We start from the raw sequence: 20349 nt of genomic DNA, 5'->3' as shown, positions 1-20349 counted from the left end.
AATGTGACCTTAAATTCATTCTTTGAAACTCCTAGCACACACACCAGTAAATAATACCAAACGTGAGATAATAAACTCTAACCACAAAATTGAGATTACCAAGGGTTATAGGGAGATGGGTTAAAGGTTTACAATGCATTATGGCAGAATGATATTGGGACTTTGGTAGTAGACTTGTTATAATATTGTACCCCCAAATATATAAATGTTTATACTCTTACAAACCATCATTATCTCAATAAAAATAAATTAAATATGTGGATATTCTTTAAGCTTTTTAAACTCATGATAATTTATTCTGCAGCCCTAGAAAATTAGCATAGCAAAAAATCAATTTATTGAGTCATGATCAGAATTATTGTGAAATCAAATAAAGTAGAATAGAAAATAATATAGTAGAACATAGTAAAACAATAAAGATTCCAGACTATATAACTCCAAGAAAGTTACATATTGTTTTATAAAATTGTTTTTTGTTTCTGTGAGAGTACCTTAAGTTTATATTAAAAATACATTTTACTTGAATACAATAACTGTATGTATTGCCTGGCTGTATAAAGCATTTGGTACTTTAAACAGTTGCAGAATGCAAAGAAAGGGGATAGATTAAATAGTTTTGTGTGGAAAATGTTTGTTTCTGGAAATTGTGTGGATGATCATATCACATGTCTAGGTGTGAAACTGTACAAATGAAACATAATATAGCCCTTTTACTTCATAAAATAATAAAATACACAAATCATATACATCACATTTTTATAATTTTTATTATAATGTCCATTACCCTTTTAATTAAAATATGGCCAGTTTTCTTTATAAATTAAATATTTGTAAAACGTATTTTTTCTACAAAAGAAATGAATTGTATTGCTTTATGTTTTGCTTTCCAAATGTGTATCATTTCAAATCCACAAAGTATTTTATACACATCTAACTCATATTGAAACTACAAAACTAGATTTAATTTCCTAGATTTAAACATGGGGAAATTGAGACTTAAAATATGTGAAGTTGTTACAGTGGGATCGGAAACATGGAGCTCCAGGTGAATTTAGTCTGTCATTTTAAATTTCACTCTTGAAACAGAGACAGATAGCCAATTGAAATAATGAGATGGCTAGGAGTGGGAGATGGAAGCAGAAAAAAAGGAGCCCCCAGGCCCTTCCCCAGCTCTCTCTGTATGTATTTCTGTCTCTGTCGCTCTCTTCCTCTACCCACCTCCACCTGCCCAGGCAGACTGCAGGATTAGGTAGGGCACTCATGCCTGGACAGATGGCATATTCAAAAAGGCTTGGAGGCACAGTGACAGATACTGAATACATGAGTCTCACCGACAAGCACATGGTGGTGGTCAGAGACTAGGACAACTGGGATAGCTGGGGTATATTGTCAGACACAGAGCACAGAGTTTCTCAACCACACTCACATGGAAAAGGCCAGAGACTAGGAAAGCCAGGACAAGAAGGATAGAGTCCACGAAAGACCCAGTGACAGAAGTTCAGAGTAGGAAAGCACACACAGGATAGAGAGTGGCAAAGGAATAAGACCAAGTCATCCTACACTCAAGGTGATTAATCACAAAGGACAGGACTTAGAAAGTCATACATGGGACTGGGCAGTGCAGGACCAAAAGAATGATGTTGTTCATGGGTAAAGGAGAGGCTTGGAAATTAGGGAAGTCCAGACCAATCTACTTAAACTGTACAGTAAATTCTAACTTAAGGATGATCCCCTTAAGAGGAGCAGGTCGGGGCAGATAAGAGTTCTATTTCACCATATCCCCACTAACACAGATTGTTCTTACTATTTTTGATATGTGCCTTTCTCACTGGTGTGAGATGATATCTAAACAACATAAATTTTATTACTGATAGTATATTTAAATGCATTACTGTTATTCTATCTCCATCAATAATAAACATAAACATAAAATTTTAGAAAATTCACTAGAAAGCACCTTTCAAATAATTCATTACATTTAATTTTTTCATGCTTTAACACAATCTATACAACAATTCCTAATTTTAGTTGAGAAATGCATTGTAAAACAATAATATTCTAGTAAACAGTTGCCAAATTATATACATGAGAACCATATATTACCAGGAATTAATGAAGTTGTGGAATAACTAAACTAGAATTTTCTCAGTTAACTGGAGTGTAAATTAGTACTAACACCTTGGGAAACAAATTAACATTATTTTCTAAAAGTTGGTACACTGAATTCCAATCTTAGAGATATAATTTGCAAAAGTAAATACACGTCTACACCAAAGAATTACAGTTCACACCAGATCTGTAAACAACATAAATACCCATGAACATTTGTAAAATAATTATATATAGCATACAATAAAAATCTATATTCAATAGGAGCAAACAAACTATTTCTACATATAGAAGCATGGTACTGAAGTTTATAAACAATATTTTAAGTAAAATAACTCAAATACAACAAACACATTATAAAGATTAAAATATACAAAATGATTCTATAGTTTTGATAGCCATACAAAAATTATATGCAAATATTCATAGCAGCATTTTCCACATTTCCAAAGTGTAAACAATTCAAAACTCTATGGAACAGAGAGAGTAAAGGGGTTAAAGTGCTTGCCTTGCATGCAGTCGAACCTGGTTTAAACCCATATCACACAAGTTCTCCCAAGCAGTACTAGAAGTGACTCATAAGCACATAGCCAAGAGTAGCCTCTGAATACCACCACATGTGACCAAAAAACAGAATTCATGAACAGATGAGTAGTAAAAATTATATAATCCTTAAAGAGAACATTTTTGAACTATCAAAATAATGGAATAAATGAATTTAAGACATTATATTGAGCAAAAGAAGTCATAAAGTGTCACCTAGTTTATAATTCTATTTATATGAAATGTAGGAAGTTCATATAGAAAGTAAATCTATTATTTACAGAGGATGGAAAAATAGGTGACAGATGCTTAATGCTGTGCTGTTTTCAAATCATTATGAGTGCATTAGAAATTAATATTGTCATTGTCTGTCAAACTGTCCTCCCATTGTTCATCGATTTGCTCGAGCGGGCCCAGTAACATCTCCATTGTGAGACTTGTTGTTACTGTGTTTGGCATATTGAATATGTCATGGGTAGCTTGCCAGGCTTTGAGGTGCAGGTGAGATACTCTCGGTAGCTTGCCGGGCTCTCTGAGAGGAGCGAAGGAATCAAATCCGGCTTGGCCGGGCTGGCTGTGCACAAGACAAATGCCATACTGCTGTGCTATATACTTTTAAATAATTAAGATAGTGAATTTATGTTATATGAATTTTTTAAAAATTTTACTGAATTGCCGTGAGATACAAGATTTCATATTTGGGTTAAATCACACAATGATTAAACACCTGAATTTTAATAATTAAAAATTAGTAAAGGCCAAGCAAAACCTCTAATATACAGTTTGGGAAGTCAAGATTTTACTTCCTCATGATTGAAGATAATAGCAACAAGAAGAGGACATGCGAAGGATTTGTGTCAAGGGAAATTCTATTTCTTGTTCTTATAGTGGTTTCATGGCTGTATAGACTTTATGAAAATCATGGAACTATATTCCACATGATCTGATTGCAATACATATTATGATTAAATTAAATCAGAAGACAATAATTTTAAATGTTTAATTAAGTCCATCATCATTCAACACATTAGTAACTTAAAATTAAGGTCAGGAATGATGAAAATACACAATGTAGCTTCAAAACTGGAAGTGCTTCAAAATGTCAGAAGTTCTTGTCATATGAATGCTTTTTGAATTATATAATTTAACTCTGTGAAGGAAAATCAACAAAATTAGTTTAGAAACTTATTAAATGGCATAAACTTAGTATTCATATATATTTTTAAGGTAAAGGCCCTCCCGTTGATCGTCGATTTGCTCGAGCGGGCCCAGTAACGTCTCCATTGGAGACTTTGTTGTTACTGTGTCTGGCATATCGAATACTCTCGGTAGCTTGCCGGCTCTCCGAGAGGGGCGGAGGAATCGAACTCGGGTCGGCCATGTTGGCCGCTTGTAAGGCAAACGCCCTACCCGCTGTGCTAAAATGAACTGAAATATTGTAGTAGAAAAGTTAAAAGCAATGACTACTAAGATTTTTCTATCATGTAAAATAATAAAGACATCTAATTTGACCACATTTTGACAATATGGGGGCATTTGAAAAATACTCACTTTTCTTGTCAGCCAAAAATATTTAAGAAAAGCCAAAACATCTGTCTATAAAGCATAAGCTTAACCTCCTTTTTGGTTATAAATTTTATTTTTCTCATTTCTATATTTTTGGGGGACAGTTTTGGGCCACACTAGGCAGTGCTCAGAGCATATTTTAATTTCTGGCTCTTTGCTCAGGATTCACTCCTGATTGTGCTTGGGGAACCATTTGTGGTGATGGGGCACCCTAACCACTGAACACAAGCCCTTCATTTAATTTTTTAAAGAATCCTCAGTGAGTTTTGTAAATCCAGGTAACATTTTGTCTTTGAGGAAAACCTTTTCCCCAGAAGAACTGAAGTAAGAGACAACCAGAATCATTTAGTTAACAAAATTCTATGCACTGTTTTTACAATATTCAGTACATTTTGTACAGATACAATGCTGTAGGTAGCCTTCTGGAAGTGAGAAATATACCATAGAATGTACAAAACTAAATTTATCAGCAATATTGATGGATACAAATACCAATTTAGTAACAAAAAGCAGTATCTTTCAATGAATTTTTCCTTAACTCCCTTTCATAAGTCCTGTGTTACCTGAGAAAGTAGTACAGTTAGCATAGGTTTATTTATTTTCAAGGCAGCCAAAATTTAAAACTGTCATTGCAGAAAACCTATTTTTTTTTTGCTTTCTGGGTCACACCTGGCGATGCTCAGGGGTTACTTCTGGCTCTGCAGTCAGGAATTACTCCTGGCGATGCTCAGGGGAACATATGGGATGCTGGGAATCGAACCCTGATCGGTCGCGTGCAAGGAAAAAGCCCTACCCGCTGTGCTATCGCTATTTTAATGATATTCTCAAATTCTATTGTGTTCTAAGTACATAAACAGAGAAATAACCAAGTGGGACAATTTTGAGACCTCACATTTAAAAAAGAAAAACAAGTTTTAATCAACATTTTGAACAGCAAAACAAAAATAATAAATACATGATATCTTTTTATTATTCATATGCCCTACCATCTGATAATATTTTCATTATTGAAGGCTTAAGTGATAATGTATCAGGTAGGACAGTTGCTGTGCACATGGCTGACCCAGCATTGGCAGTACAGTACACAGCACTCCATATGGTCTTCCAAGCACACCAGGAGTGATTCCTGAGCACAGAGCCAGGTGTAAACTCTGAGCACCACGAAGTGTGGCCCAAACCAAAAAATAAAACAATTCATAAATATTTAACAATAAAAACGGGGGCTGAAGCGATAGCACAGCGGGTAGGGCATTTGCCTTGCACAAAGCCAACATGGCCGACACAGGTTCGATTCCCAGCATCCCATATGGTCCCCCGAGCACCGCCAGGAGTGATTCCTGAGTGCATGAGCCAAGAGTAACCCCTAAGCATCGCTGGGTGTGACCCAAAAAGCAAAAAAAAATTAACAATAAAACAACAGTTAGCACCAAGAAATATAGGCAATTTTAAGAGGGCAAACGTTGCATTCCTGTAGAAATATCAAATGCTAAAGTTAGATTAACTAACACCAACATAAATATGGAGGGGAAAAGTCCAAAAATAATTATCATATATTCTAAAATTGTAACTAGCCTAGAATGAAAGACTGTTCTGTTCACCTCTGGAATTTTTATTTCTACTTTCATCTTCATTTCAGTTTATTTATACACAAATGGATGTAGGCTCTCTTTCTTCTACATTAAATTTAATGTAAATGCATATTTATATTATATTTATAGTTATAAATATAACTACATTTATATCCTGCCAACTGTGTAAAAAAGGGAGAAATGGGTCCTGATAAAGAAAAATGAATTTTTTGGCTTTATTACAAGTGATTTATTCCAATAAATCATTTATTTATATATGTAAAAGAAAGATCTAATAACAAATATAACAATAATTTTGGCAATAATCTAAAACTCTAATAATTATTATTATTCTAATAATTTATTCCAATATGTTAAAATGCCTCATTTTTGCTACCATTTGTAAATGTTCTGCATCTTAAAATTTGACACTAAAAAGAGCTTTATTTTAGAGAGGGTTTTAGAGTTGTGTACTTTTCCAAATGTGTTGAGCTATTCATATAAAGAATGTGGATTGCTTATAAATCTAAATGTCCTAACTAAATGATTGATGAATTCTTAGGACTACTACCCAAGCTAATTTTAGTTCTCAGTCCTAAATAGCAAATGAAATTTATATATTCCTCCATGTACTTATGTGAAACAATTACTTTTAATTCACTATTTACTTCAGAAAATTAAAATTGCCTTTTGTGTTTGAGGACAGGAAAATAAGATAACATATCCTTCTTCTAAGATTTCCAAGAGCATTTTTAAGTATAACACTTGGATTAAATCTGAATTTAGAGGGGGTAGAAGTGATAGCACAGCGGGTAGGGCGTTTGTCTTGCAAGCGGCTGATCCGGGTTCAATCCCCAGCATCCCATATGGTTCCCTGAGCACTGCCAGGAGTAACTGCTGAGTGCAGAGCCAGGAGTAACCCCTGTGCAATGCCGGGTGTGACCCAAAAAGCAAAAATAAATAAATAAATAAATAAATAAATAAATATCTGAACTTAGGCACAAATTGCGTCAAGACTCTCATCTAGAATTATTTCAACTTTTAATTTATCAAACTTAAATAACAAAAGTTTTCTATAATTACACTCATCAATCTGTTTAAATTTAAAATAGCCTTAATTGCTACATCTCAAATTGAATTATTCCATAGAACATTTTGAAATTGCTTAATATTCTTACTATTTGATTTTGATTTTTCTTCATCACAACTTTTAACTCCATAGTCAATGAATGATAACTGTTATTCTATTAAATCTATAGTTACTTTTTAAACTTTTTATTTTCACTGCATGTTTTCTGTCTTGTTTAGATCATGATGCATATGAATATAAAGATAGAAATTGTCAGATATGTGCTCAAAATATTTTTTTAAATATTTTGACTGAAATAATAAAATATACTTCGTGTTATACTTCACAGTATCTCCCATGGTGTAGGCAATCAGGAACTACTAAACAATAAAATGGTAACACGAAGGATTCTTTTACCAATGCTCTTAAGAATCATTGTCTGATTTATTTAAAGTATTTAATCATTGTCTACAAGGCCAAGTGATGGATGGGGTTTTCAGGTCCACAAATAGTAGCAGAAAACTGGTGTGACATTAATTATTTTGTAGCTAATGCAGGATAGCAAATTCACCTTCAAGCAAAATGTAATTTCTAGTATTATTTGTTATTTATTCGTTCTCTCACCTTTTTTTGGAACTCCATTACTTCTGAGTTACCACCATTATTTTGGTACCAAAGACAATGATGCAAAGAAGAAAATATGCTAAAGTATACCAATAACAGAAAATATTATTCTTGTGACCAAGTTCCCATACCATGTTCATTCTTTTCATAGGATATATAAGTAAGGAATTTAAACGATGGCAAGAAGAGAGTTTTGAACAATCTTAATGTTTTCTTCCAATTTAAATAATAAAAACCCAATCTAAAAATATTTCTTTTGAAATGACTTCAAATTATAAAATGATTTATAACATTACTCAGTACCACATGAAATGGTGACCAGTTCATTTTGAAGCAGTGTTCCAGGAAGGTATTGTATGAAGCTAAAGAGATCAACCCTGTAAATATTCAAGGGCAAATGACTGAAAATATTAAACCTGAACAAGAACATAAAGGGTGATGAAGTAGCTCCAAGTCTCTCATTGTGCAGATAAAGTAGATAATTTATAAGATGTATAATTCATTCAGGATTAACTGTTTTAAAACTTCTTGATTAATTAAACTTTATTTAAATTAATAATCTTTTTATATATACTCAAAATATTTCTATACACAACCATCATGTTTAACAAATGGTAATTTTACACCCTCCAGAAGACCCTAATGAGTTACTTTTAATCTTCATTTATTTTTCTTATGGATATAGAATAGCTTCAGTGAACCAGAAGTCATACAGTATTGGATATCTCTAGTATTTATCTATTTTTATAATTACTACAGTCTGAGACACTATTTGGAGACCCAAACTTGATTACAGCAGACTCCTGAGCTTCCTTTCCAATCCTTACCTAAATCACATTATATATTCTAATATATCAAACTTTCTACATAATCATCATTCAAATTTATTCTTAGATATCTTCAGTTGCATATAACAAAGTCCAAAATTTGTGACTGGTTTTCACGACTTTCCAGTTTGGCTCCATACTGATACTTACTGAAAAGTCATGCATTTAAACGAAGTTGTCTTTCCCAGAGTTGTGTGTGGCCATTCCAATCTTTTTTCTTTGTAGTAATACATATCTTAATACTCCCTGGCAGAGTATTATCAACTCATTTTTATATAATTAAATCTAAATAACAATTAAAATAATATAAATATAATTAAATATATTTAGTTAAAATATAACATAAATCTAATTTAAATAACAAAGTTTAACTACTACCCATTATTTTCACCAAATAATACCCATATTATTTCACCCAAATAATACCCATTATTTTCACCAAATTTCAGATACAAAATCTGTGTCTGAAAACTTGTGTAATGATAATTTGAACATTAATTACTATGTCATCTTCAAATCTGTATTTGATCTGGAGGTGACATATGGGAGTGCTGAGGGATACTCCCAGCTCAGTGTTGAAGGAACACTACAAGTACTATTTAGAGAACCAAACAGTTCCAAGTTCTGAATCTGGGACTCTGATTCAAAGGATGCATTCCATCTCTCCCCTGCCAGTGTTATTCAAAAATTAAGGCATGGCTTATATTTTAGTATACTTGTCTATAGTTTTCTAACTTTCATTTTTTATATATATTCAGTCAATAACTTGAAACAGGTAATAGGTAAGAATTTTAAAAATATAACCCAAACCAAACCCATCAAAAAGAAAAAAAGAACTCAAAGTGCTGGATAACATACTTGTATTGAAAAGGCCTGGGTTCAATTCCTGGCATAGCGTGGTCCTCTGAGCACCACCTGGAGTGTTCTCCAAGCACTAATCTGGGAAGAGTCCCTGTACAAGACAAGTTGTACCCCTTTGAAAGAAAGCCCTCACAAAATTATAACTAATAAAAGAACCAATTTATTTTTGACAAATATATAGTAATTGGTGGAAATTAGTACTTTTCGATTTATTTGAAGTCGAATTCTGACAAGGTGTTCAGATACACTATTCCAGGTATTGATTGTTTAAAACTGTTATGTAAATTATTTTAAAAAAGAAATATATGCATAGATTTGTATACAGTAAACTACTTCAACTATTAAATATGTCCATTGAGGGGGCTGGACTGACAGTACAGAGGGTAGGGGCATCTGATTTGCACGCAGCAGACCCAGGTTTGATTTCTGGCACCCACTATGACCCACGCTGAGCTTGCCAGGAGTTTTCCCTGAGCAAAAAGCCAGGAGTAAGTCATGAGCACTGGCAGGTGTAGGCAACCTCTCCTCAAAAATGTGCATTGGGATGCATGTAAATTATTTATTAACTTTCATATTAATAATTATTGAAGTGTAAAGATTCCTGAAAAGAGAGATTTTAAAATGCTTTATCAGAAACCAAGAAGTGTCATAAACACCCTATTACACCAAGGCCTTCTTTCAATTTTCCTAGGTGGAAAGATAAAGCATTTGATCCATAAAGAAACCTAAGTCATATTCAACCTTGTCCTACCCCAGGCTTTCAGTTATATAATAAAGTAACAACAAAAATATTAAGATTTACTTATTCTAACTCATGATAGACAAGTTTAGGCAAGTGCTCTTGTGCAAACCATTCTTGAGAGCATTCTGTTGCTGTGTTTTCAATAAGAAAGGTTTCAACTCTTAACCAAGAGCTAAACAAATACATAACATAAAGGAAGTCAGAAAAAGTCAAAACTCATTGTCTGAAAAATCAGAAATTTATGTCAACATCAAAAGGAGTAACCGTTATATTTGTAGTCACACATCTGAATCTGTAATTCCATGCCATTTTCAAAAGCAAGCTAATAAAATGTTATTTAAAGATAATCTTTCAGACATACTGAAGAAACCTTCTGAAATGTCTATTACAAGACATCAATCTTCAAGAAAAATAAAATTTATCCCATAATTAAAGTATAGGTTTATTATAGTTTGGGGTTTTTGTTGTTTTACCAGTGAGAAGAAACAAAACTGGGAATTAAAGAAATGATAGTATTTTAAGATAACTTTATAGTTACATATCTTACAATATGCCTATAAACTGCATGTTCAGCTTTGCATTGTATTTGAAGAAGAATAAGGGTAGTCCATTAAGAGGGCTTATATTAGCAATATTTTGAAAATGGTCAAATTCTTTACAATGCTCTAAGGAAGAAATGATTAAAAGAATAGAAAAATAAGACATATTTGCTTTGGGTTAGAAATTGACATACATATATTTTCACTTACCACTAAATGTGAAAGGCAGCTCATATGAATTTCACCATGGCAAATTATAAAGTGCAGTAACAAAGTGCTAAATAGCTATCTACAAACATACACATGCAAGTTAGAATGTTTTAGAGCAACAGTTTGTTATCAGAATCACATGGCATAAAAAATAGAAAAGAAGTAAATGTTGCAATAAAGCTTTACCAAAATATCCCTGGCACCACGAAACAAAACAAAACAAAACATTCCTGGTATCATTTGTTTTATATACAAATACACTGACATCTAAATCGAGAAAGTAATTTATTAGGGAACACTTAGAATTGCAGTAGACAGTTCAACTGAAAAAAAAAGCGACATGAAGAGAAGGGACAAGAGATGGTGACCATAAACACAAACTTCCAAGTTCAAGTTCTAAAAGCGATCAAGGTAAGAACTAGCATGCACATGCAAAAGAACAGGTTGGGGAGGGAGCAAAGCTGGCAGAAGGAAGCAGACATTAATTTAGGTGGAATAGAACAACTAGTTATAACATCAAATGATCAAGACACTCAGAATAACTAAACCGGAGAGGTGAAAAACCTTTCCTTGTTTATACAAGGGTTTCTGTGTATGCATGAGTGTGTGTGTGTGTGTGTGTGTGTGCGCGCGCGCGTGTGCACGTGCTAAATAAAAATTCACCTAAAAGAGAGTTAAATTTTAATAAGGTTTATAGCTAAAACTCTGCCATAACTATCTTGAAAGCCGTGGGGATGAAGTGTAATAGCTATGAAAGTGCCATAGAAACTGCAAAATGTTCTGATCATGTGAAGAGACAAAATATGTACTCACGATGCAGACAAAACCTCTCATTCCAACTCTGGCAGTAGACAAGCAGTGAGAAATGGGCACAGGGAAAAGAAAAACCTTACTCTCTTTCGTTCCCAGATTTTCCTGAAACCCCAGGCTGTATATTAGTTTCACTAGGACTGGCATTGACTACAGACCAAAGACATTATAATTTGGTCTGGTGCACATGTGAGCCCCTTCACTTAAGCTTTGTGTAGAGGAAAAAAAATATCCTTCATAATCTGTGGACGAGATCACCTTCACTGCTTCCTAAACCAAATGCACACGTGTGATTTTAAAGCATACCTCTTGCTCCCCTTTGAGTTAGGAAAGTGAGGGACAGAACAGAATGGTGACTAAAATTTCACCGAAACATGCCAAAACACCACATTTTCTCTCCAAAAGTTAAATACTGGGAGAGAAAAAAAATTGCCTTAAGATGCACCAAGTATGTTTACATTACAGTGACTGTTGTCACTAAAAGCATATTGTGCCTGAGAACTGAGGCTCAGTGTGATGAAATAACTTACTTAAGGCCACTTACACCAGAAACATCAATATTTCACTCTGGGTCTGTCATATCAAAACCTGACACTTTTCACCCAAACCACACAACATTCCATCAAAACAGAGGTTAGAAAGATAATCAGTTTAAAAGAACTGTCCCCTACTCTTGGCTTTCTTTAAGTGCCACAAAGTGATTGTAGAAATCTTTTGGTATTGTGCTAAAATTTCCATTTTTTAAAATACCTGTTCCATGTTCTCTTATCATTACCTTTCAATGCACTTTTCATTACATTAGAAGCACATGCAATAGTTAATCACTGTAAAATCCCTAAGTAAAATCCTTGAAAAAAGAAAGAGCACAAAGTTGTGAAAATACAGAGCTGGAAAGACACAAACTATAGGTACATTATAGATTAGAAGTGCTCTATTCAAAGACACCTCATTTTATAAATAAGGAAATTAAGGCTCAGACAAGATTTAAGTGACTTGCTCAGGGTCACCGACTCAACTTAAAAATGCCAAACACTAGATCAGAATCTACATCTCCAAACTTGTTTCCCAGGGCTCTGATCATTTTCAAGCTATGAGAAAATGACTGCATTTCTCATAGATATTTCGGTCCAGGATATCCATAAAATTGAGTCCAATTAATACAAGAGGCGAGGAATGAATGGTTCATACCAAAAATGAGCTTCCAGTCACTGTGATAAGATCTGTTTCTTTCTGAGAAACGTGGTTTCCTGCTGGGCTGGTGAATGCAAACTGGGTTTCTTCCTCCTGTCCAAAGAAGGCAGAGTCAGGATGTAAGTTCCATTCTGCTTTGGTTTGCATCAGTAGTTCTGAGACACTGTTTTCACAAAGGGTGCTTGAAGGAGTCAGAGCATCTGTGTCTACTGTTAGCTTACTGCTAGGGGTCAGGGCTTGGGGTTCCTGACTGGAGTTTTTCATAGTCAAAGAGCCCAGAGTCCCCAAAGGCCCTGCACTTAGATTTGAGGCATCATCCACCTCTAAGGAGCTCTGTTGAAAACCTGCAGCTGTTGTCCCGAAAAAAAGGGAGGTATCCAGACTTTGAGGAAGGTCACTGGTGGCCATCAAGGCCCGAGGGTCCACAGTCTGCCCTAAAGCATCATCATCATCATTATTATTATTATTATTATTACTATTATCAGGGAGGTTCCCTGCCAGAGTTGAGCTCACAGAGGCCACATCAATAGTCAAGATTCCAGAGTTCACCAATGCTGTGTCCAGTACTGCAGCAGAACTACTGCCAGGCACATCAGAGAAAAGGGACACTAGCTCTGCATCACTGAGATCAGTCTGTCCCTGGCTGATAAGTTCACTGCTAGGTGTAAGAGAATTTGAAGCTTCCAGCTGAGCTAAGAGATCCTCGCCAAGATTGTGCCTTTTGGCCATGTGGGTCTTCATGCTGTGCTTGGATGTGAAGAGTTTATTACAGCTGGAGACTGGGCAACGGCTTTTCCAAGTGTCCACATCTTGCAAGTGTTTCTTGGAGTGAATGTAGAGACTACTGCGAGCAGAGAACCTGGCACAGCAGCCTTCCACAGGACACACAAAAGGCTTTGTGCCCAGGTGGGTTATGCTGTGGCCTTTCAGATGCTCAGCCCTCGTGAAAGATTTACCACAGCCTTCCACAGGGCACATGAACCTCCGGTCATCATCGTGCTTCCTTTTGTGTCTTAAGAGTTTGGACATGCTGGTGAAGTTCCAGCCACAGCCATCAAAGTCACAAAGGAACGGTCTCTCACCGGTATGGCTCCGCAGGTGAATTTTCAGCCGACAAGCCTTGTCGTACTGTTTGCTGCAGCCAGGAAAAGAGCAGGAAAAGAGTTCCTGTTCCCTAAAATGGGCACGGTTATGGGAAAACAGGGCACTCACTGTGATAAAGGTCTTCTTGCAGCCAGAAAACGCACACTGGTAGGGCCTCTCGGGTTCAAAGTGGGTGCGCTGATGGGCGCTGAGCTTGGCCTGCGTGGGGAAACAATCCTCGCACACATCGCATCTGAAGGAGTTCTCCTGCTCATGGCCCTTCATGTGAGCCTTGAGGTTATATATGGTGGTGAAGCTCTTGCCACAACCTTCCGCCGGGCAGCCAAAAGGCCGCAGTTTGTCATGGGACTGCAGGTGCCTCTTGAGCTTGTAGGAGGTGGTGAAGGTCCAGCCACAGCCGCTCAGGGGGCACTTGAAGGGTCGCTGGCCCTGGCTGCTGCTGTGCGTCAGTAGGTGCACCTTCAGTTGGTGCTTCTTGGTGAAGGTTTGTCCACACTGCACCTCAGGGCACAGGTACAGCACCACACCTGGGCCTGAGCCCAGTGGCCCAGGGGGGCTATCAGTCAGCGGGCCCTCTACCTCCCCCTCCTGCTCCAGCGCCTGCACTGGTGCTAGTTCAACTGGCTCAGCCAGCAACAGATCTGGTGGTTGCTCAGGGCAGTCCACTGGCTGCGAGGCCTGGGGTTCCCCCACCTGTGGAGCTATCAGAACCCCAGGCTGTGGGGCAGGCATGACCCCAGGCTCCCAGCAAGGAGGCGGGGGCGTGGCAAGGGTGAGAACACCATTCTCGAAGTGCAGCAGCAGGTCCTGGTTGTGGATGGTGACGGTTCCGGCAAAGGCAGCAGTGAGGCCCAGGCTAGGGACAGGGATGGAGGCTGCAGAAGCAGAAGCAGAAGCAGAAGCAGAAACAGAAGCCGCGGCCGCCGCCGCCGCCGCCGCCGCCGCCGCTGCGGCCGCCGCGGCCGCTGCCGCCGCGGCCGCCGCCGTCGCCGCCGCCGCCGCAGCAGCGTTCTGGGCCGGAGCCGAGGCCAGGGTCGGGGCCGGAGCTAGCGCAGGAGCTGGGACTGCAGACAAGCAGCGAGGTCCCAATGCAGGGCGGACCGCGAGATTCGCGCCGCTATCTCCCCCCTCAGGCCGTGGGCCTGGCTCTGTTTCCTCCCTCCATATGGACCCTGTGGCCGGGCCTGCACCCGCTGTCTCCATGTCGCCACCCACCGGGTCCAGCAGCACCAGGAAGAAGTCCTCGCCGTCGCCGCCACTGTTGCCGTTGCCTTTCCCGACGCCGCCGACGCCGCCGCCGCCGCCAGCGTGATCAGGCCTCCGCGGACCCAACTGGCTTGGGCCAGAGCCGGGTGTAGCCGCGCTGGCCTCTTCGCGCCGCCGCCCCGGACCGCCATCTTGGGGGCTCCCGAGCAGCAGGAGGCGGCGCGCCCGGGCCTGGCCAGCTCGCGGGTCAGGGCCTCGGTGGACCCGGCCGCCACCCGAGGGGCTGCCAGCGCCGCTGCCCTGTCGAGACCCACGAGCTGGGAGTATCCTTGGGATTTCCATCTTCACGTCCGTGGGGCTCGGCTGGAACCGGAGCCGCGGAGGAGGCGCGACCCCGCCCCCTGCCGCTGGCTTGAACGTGTTCCTGAAAGGGGGAAAAATGCAATGCGCAGAAACTGGCCCTATCAGATATTAAAACGTGTTTAACGCCACAGTGATTTGAATATTCTGGTGCCAGGTCTCCAGAACACAATAGAAAGCCCAGAGACAGTGTGGTATAAGCTCCACAATCAATAGTAGTAGCAAATTCAAGCGATCTTTTTAGGAAATGGAAAATGACAGCTCACTCAGTGAATGGTGCAGCAATACTTAGGTATATCTGCATAATGAGTACATCTGAAATCAGCTTCTTATTGTTTTTTCTAAGAGAATTACACCACAAACAGTGAGAGATAGAGATAGATAAGAGAGAAAGAGTGTGTGTGTGTGTGTGTGTGTGTGTGTGTGTTTCTTAAACATGTTGCTTAGTACCTTCCATGTTAAAAGTTGTTTACTGGCTGGTCAGTTGACTGGAGAGAAGACATAATATTCCTAGGAGAGTATTGTATAAAACATCATTAAGCTACCATACTGATAGCAGTTCCTACTCTGAATGATAAAAGCTGTCTCTGTTCCTGTGGGGGTCGAGAAGGGGGACCCCCCTCCAGTCACCAATACAACTTTCATGTTCAGAGCTGTATTGAAGGCTCAAGGGAAAATTTAATACACGGTTTAAATTTTTTTTAACCATGGACATTACTTTAGGGAGTTAAGTACTTATTCTTTCTTTTTGTTTATATTTGTTTTTTGAGTCCACACTTGCAGGTGCTCAGGGCTTATCCTGACTCTACTCTTAGGGATCACTCTTGATGGAGTTCAGGGACCAAAGGAGAAACAGGGTATTAAATCCAGGTACAAGGCATATATTCATTCTTATGGCAGAAGCATGGGTGTTTATGTGATTGTTGTTTTATCTAACTTTGGTCGACTTCCATATCCTCCAGGGGGTGGGTTAGAGCCATTCTAATAGATTTTTTTTTAATTTTATTGAATAACCATGAGATAGTTACAAGCTTTCATGTTTGGATTACAATCACTCAATGATCAAATACCCATCCCTCCTCCAGTGCACATTCCCCACCACCAATATCCCTTGTATATCCCCAATTCCCACCCTCCCCCTGCCTCCATAGCAGACAATATTCCCCATACTCTCTCTCTACTTTAGGGCATTATGGTTTGCAATGCAGATACTGGGAGGTTATCATGTTTATCATGTTTATCTACTTTCAGCACACATCTCTCATCCCGACTGGTTCCTCCAGCCATCATTTTCTTAGTGATTCTTTCTCAATTCCAGCTGCCTTCTCCCCTTTGCTCATGAGGCAGGCTTCCAGCTATGATGCAATCTTCCTGACCTGTGTATCTACTATCCTTATGTGTTAGCCTCATGTTATGTTGTTTTATACTTCACATTTGAGTGCAGTCCTTCTATATCTGTCCTCTTTCTGATTCATTTCACTCAGCATGATACTCTCCATGTCTATCCATTTGTAAGTAAATTTCATGACCTCATCTCTCCTGACAGCTGCATAATATATCATTGTGTAGATGTAGCAAATTTCTTTAACCAGTCATCTGTTCTATGGCACTTGGGTTGTTTCCAGATTTTGGCTATTGTGAACTGAACAGTGCTACAATGAACAAATAGGTACAGATGTCATTTCTAGTGTGCTTTTTTGCATCCTCAGGATACATTCCCAGAAGTGGTAATGCGGTTTTATATGGAAGCTCAGTTTCTAGTTTTTGAAGGACTGTCCATATTATTTTCCAAAAAGGGTGGACCCATGGGCATTTTTCCCGATAGTGAAAGAGTGTCCCTTTACCCCCACATCCACGCCAACACTGTTTGCTTTTTTTCTTTTGAATGTGTGCCAGTCTCTGTGGTTTGAGATGATATATCATTGTTGTTTTGATTTGCATCTCCCTGATGGCTAGCAATGTAGAGCATTTTTTCATGTACCTTTTTTCCATTTGTATTTCTTTTTTGAGGAAACTTCTGTTCATTTCTTATCCCCATTTTTGATGGGGTTGGAATTTTTTCCTCATACAATTCTGCTAGTGATATATATATGTATATATATATATATATATCCTGGATATTACTCCCTTATCAGATGGATATTGGGTAAATATTTTTCCCATTATGTGGGATCTTTCTTTATTTTCATCACTGTTTCTTTTGAAGTGCAGAAGCTTCTTAGTTTGATATACTCCCATTTGTTTATGTTTGCTACCACTTGCATGGCCAGTGTTGTTTACTCCTTAAAGATGCTTTTAGCTTCAATGTCGTGGAGAGTTCTGCCTACATTTTCTTCTATGTACCTTATGTATTCATGTCTGATATTGAGGTATTCAATCCACTTTGATCTGCCTTTTGTACCTGGCATTAGACAGAGGTCAGAGTTCATTATTTTGCAGATAGCTATCCAGTTTTCCCAGCACCACTTGTTGTAGGGGCTTTTCTTGTTCCACTTCACATTTCTTGCTCCTTTGTCAAAGATTAAGTGATTATATATTTAGGGGGTCTGTGACAGAATATTTAATTCTGTTCCACTGGTATGTAGGTCTGTTTCTAGCCCAGTACCAGGCTGTTTTAATTACTACTGCTTTGTAGTACAGATTGAAGTTGGGAAGGGTGATGGCACCCATCTTCTTTTTCACAAGGATTGCTTTAGCTATTCATGGGGGGTTATTGTTCTCTATGAATTTCAGGAGTGTTTTGTCTATTTCTTTGAAAAATGTCATGGGTATCCTGAGAGGGACCACATTGAATTTGTATAGTTCTTAGGGCATTATTGCCATTTAATAATTTTAATCCTCCCTATCCATGAGCAGGGGATGTGTCTCCATTTCCTAGTGTAGTGTCCTCTTTTATTTCTTGAAGTAGTGTTTTGTAATTTTTCTTCTATAGGTCCTTCATCTCCTTGGTTAATCTGATTCCGAGGTACTTTATTTTCTGAGGCACTATTGTGAATGGGATTGTTTTTTTAATGTCTCTTTCTTCTCTTCCATAATGTGTATATAAGAAAGCCATGGACTTTTTGGTGTTGATTTTGTAGCCTGCCACTTTACTAAACCGATCTATTGTTTCCAGGAGCTTTTTTGGAGAGTCTTTATGGTTTTCTAAGTATACTATCATATTGTCTGCAAATAGTGATAGCGTGACCTCTTTCCTTTCCTATTTGTATCGCCTTGATACCATTCTCTTGACTGACTGCAATGGCAAGGACTTCCAGTACTATATTGAATAGTAGTGGCGAAAGTGGGCAACCTTGTCATGTGCCAGATCTTAGAGGGAATGCTTTTAGTTTTTCCCCATTGAGAATGATACTTGCCGTGGGCTTGTAAATGCTTTGAGTATATTGAGGAAAGTTCCTTCATTGTCCATTTTGCTGAGAGTTTTCATCATAAATGAGTGCTGGATCTTGTCGAATGCTTTCTTTGTGTCTATTGATTTGAACATATGTTTTTATCTTTTCTTTTTTTGATATGATGGATTTTGTTGATCAACTTGTGAATGTTAAACCATCCTTGTATCCCTGGCATGAATCCTACCTGGTCGTGGTGTGTGATCTTTTTGATGAGTCGTTGGACTCTATTTACTAATATTTTGTTGAAGATCTTTGCTTCTGTGTTCATTAGGCATATCGGTCTGTAATTTTCTTTCTTTGGGGTATCTCTGTCTTCTTTTGACATCAGGGTGATATTTGCTTCATAGAAAATGTTTGGAAGTGTTTCTGAAACTTCAATTTCCTTGAAAAGCTTAAAGAGGATTGGGAGTAAGTCCACTTTAAGGATTTGGAAGAATTCATTAGTGAATCCATCTGGGATAGGACTTTTGTGATTGGGGAGACTTTTTATTATCATTTCAATTTCCTTGATGGTGATAGGTCTGTTTTGGTATTCCAGGTCCTCTTGGTTCAGCCTTGGGAGTCTATAGGAATCCAGGAATGTATCCATTTCCTCAAGGCTTTCTTGTTTCGTGGTATAAAGCTCTTCAAAGTAATCCCTGAGGATCCTTTGAATTTATGTGGTTTCTGTTGTGATGTCCTCCTTTTCATTTCTGATTTGGTTTACTAGGGTTTTCTCTCTCCATTTCTTTGTGAGTTTTTGTAGAAGCTTATCAATCTTGTTTATTTTCTCGAAGAACCACCTCTTCGTTTCATTGATCATTCAGATTGTTTTTTTTTTTTTTTGGTTTCGATCTCGTTAATCTCTGCTCTGAGTTTTATTATTTCCTTTCTCCTCTTCGGATAGGCTCCTTTTGTTGGTCGTTCTCCAAGCTCCTATGCTGAGAGGTTAGGTTTCTTATGTGGGCTCGCTCCTCCTTCCTGAAAAATGCTTGTCGAGCTATAAACTTTCCTCTTTAGACAGCTTTTGCTGTGTCCCATATGTTTTGGTAACTCATCTCCTCATATTCGTTCGTTTCCAGGAATCTTTTGATTTCCTCTTTGATTTCCGTTCTAAGCCACTTGTTGTTCAATAGTAAAGTAAAGTAAGTAAAGGCCCTCCCGTTGATCGTCGATTTGCTCGAGCGGGCCCAGTAACGTCTCCATTGGAGACTTTGTTGTTACTGTGTCTGGCATATCGAATACTCTCGGTAGCTTGCCGGGCTCTCCGTTGTTCAATAGTGAGCTGTTTAATTTCCAGGTGTTTAATTTAGTTTTCTGTTTGTGTGTGTGATTTACTTCTAATTTCAGTGCATTGTGCTCTGAAAAATATTGTTGATACAACCTCTATCTATCTTCTTAATTTTATGAAAGTATGTTTTGTGGCTCAGCGTATGGTCTATCTTGGAGAATGTTCCATGCACGCTTGAGATGAATGTGTATTCAGCATTTTGAGCATGAACTGTCCTTTATATATCTACTAAGTCCCTTCCTTCCATTTTTTCCCTCGGATGAAGTATGTCCTTGCTAAGCTTGAGTCTGGTTGATCTATCATTAAGTGATAAAACGGTGTTGAAATCTCCTATTAGTGTTGGAGCTTGTGTTGCTAT

The 20349-nt window shown here is 38.1% G+C and overlaps 1 protein-coding gene across 1 annotated transcript; it reads right to left on the bottom strand.

The window, feature by feature from the left end:
• Positions 1-12650: 12650 nt before the first annotated feature.
• Positions 12651-15474, bottom strand: LOC130038160 (zinc finger X-linked protein ZXDB-like). The gene is made up of 3 exons (XM_056130089.1): positions 15054-15474; positions 14815-15005; positions 12651-14631 (listed from the first exon to the last, which is right to left on the bottom strand). The coding sequence occupies exons 1-3, from the start codon at positions 15309-15311 to the stop codon at positions 12651-12653; spliced, it is 2430 nt and encodes an 809-aa protein (XP_055986064.1). The 5' UTR covers positions 15312-15474.
• Between the last annotated feature and the right edge of the window lie 4875 nt (positions 15475-20349).

Source organism: Sorex fumeus, unplaced genomic scaffold (assembly GCF_029834395.1).
Source record: "Sorex fumeus unplaced genomic scaffold, SorFum_2.1 ptg000073l, whole genome shotgun sequence".
NCBI classification, from domain to species: Eukaryota; Metazoa; Chordata; class Mammalia; order Eulipotyphla; family Soricidae; genus Sorex; species Sorex fumeus.
This window is presented reverse-complemented; position numbering and strand designations above follow the sequence as displayed.

Coding starts and splice junctions, on each gene's coding strand:
- LOC130038160 (XM_056130089.1), bottom strand. CDS start 15,311: ATGGAAATCCCAAGGATACTCCCAGCTCGTGGGTCTCGACAGGGCAGC. Junction 15,006..15,053: donor ACGCTGGCGGCGGCGGCGGC/GTCGGCGGCGTC, acceptor GGCGACGGCGAG/GACTTCTTCCTGGTGCTGCT. Junction 14,632..14,814: donor TCTGCAGTCCCAGCTCCTGC/GCTAGCTCCGGC, acceptor TGCAGCCTCCAT/CCCTGTCCCTAGCCTGGGCC.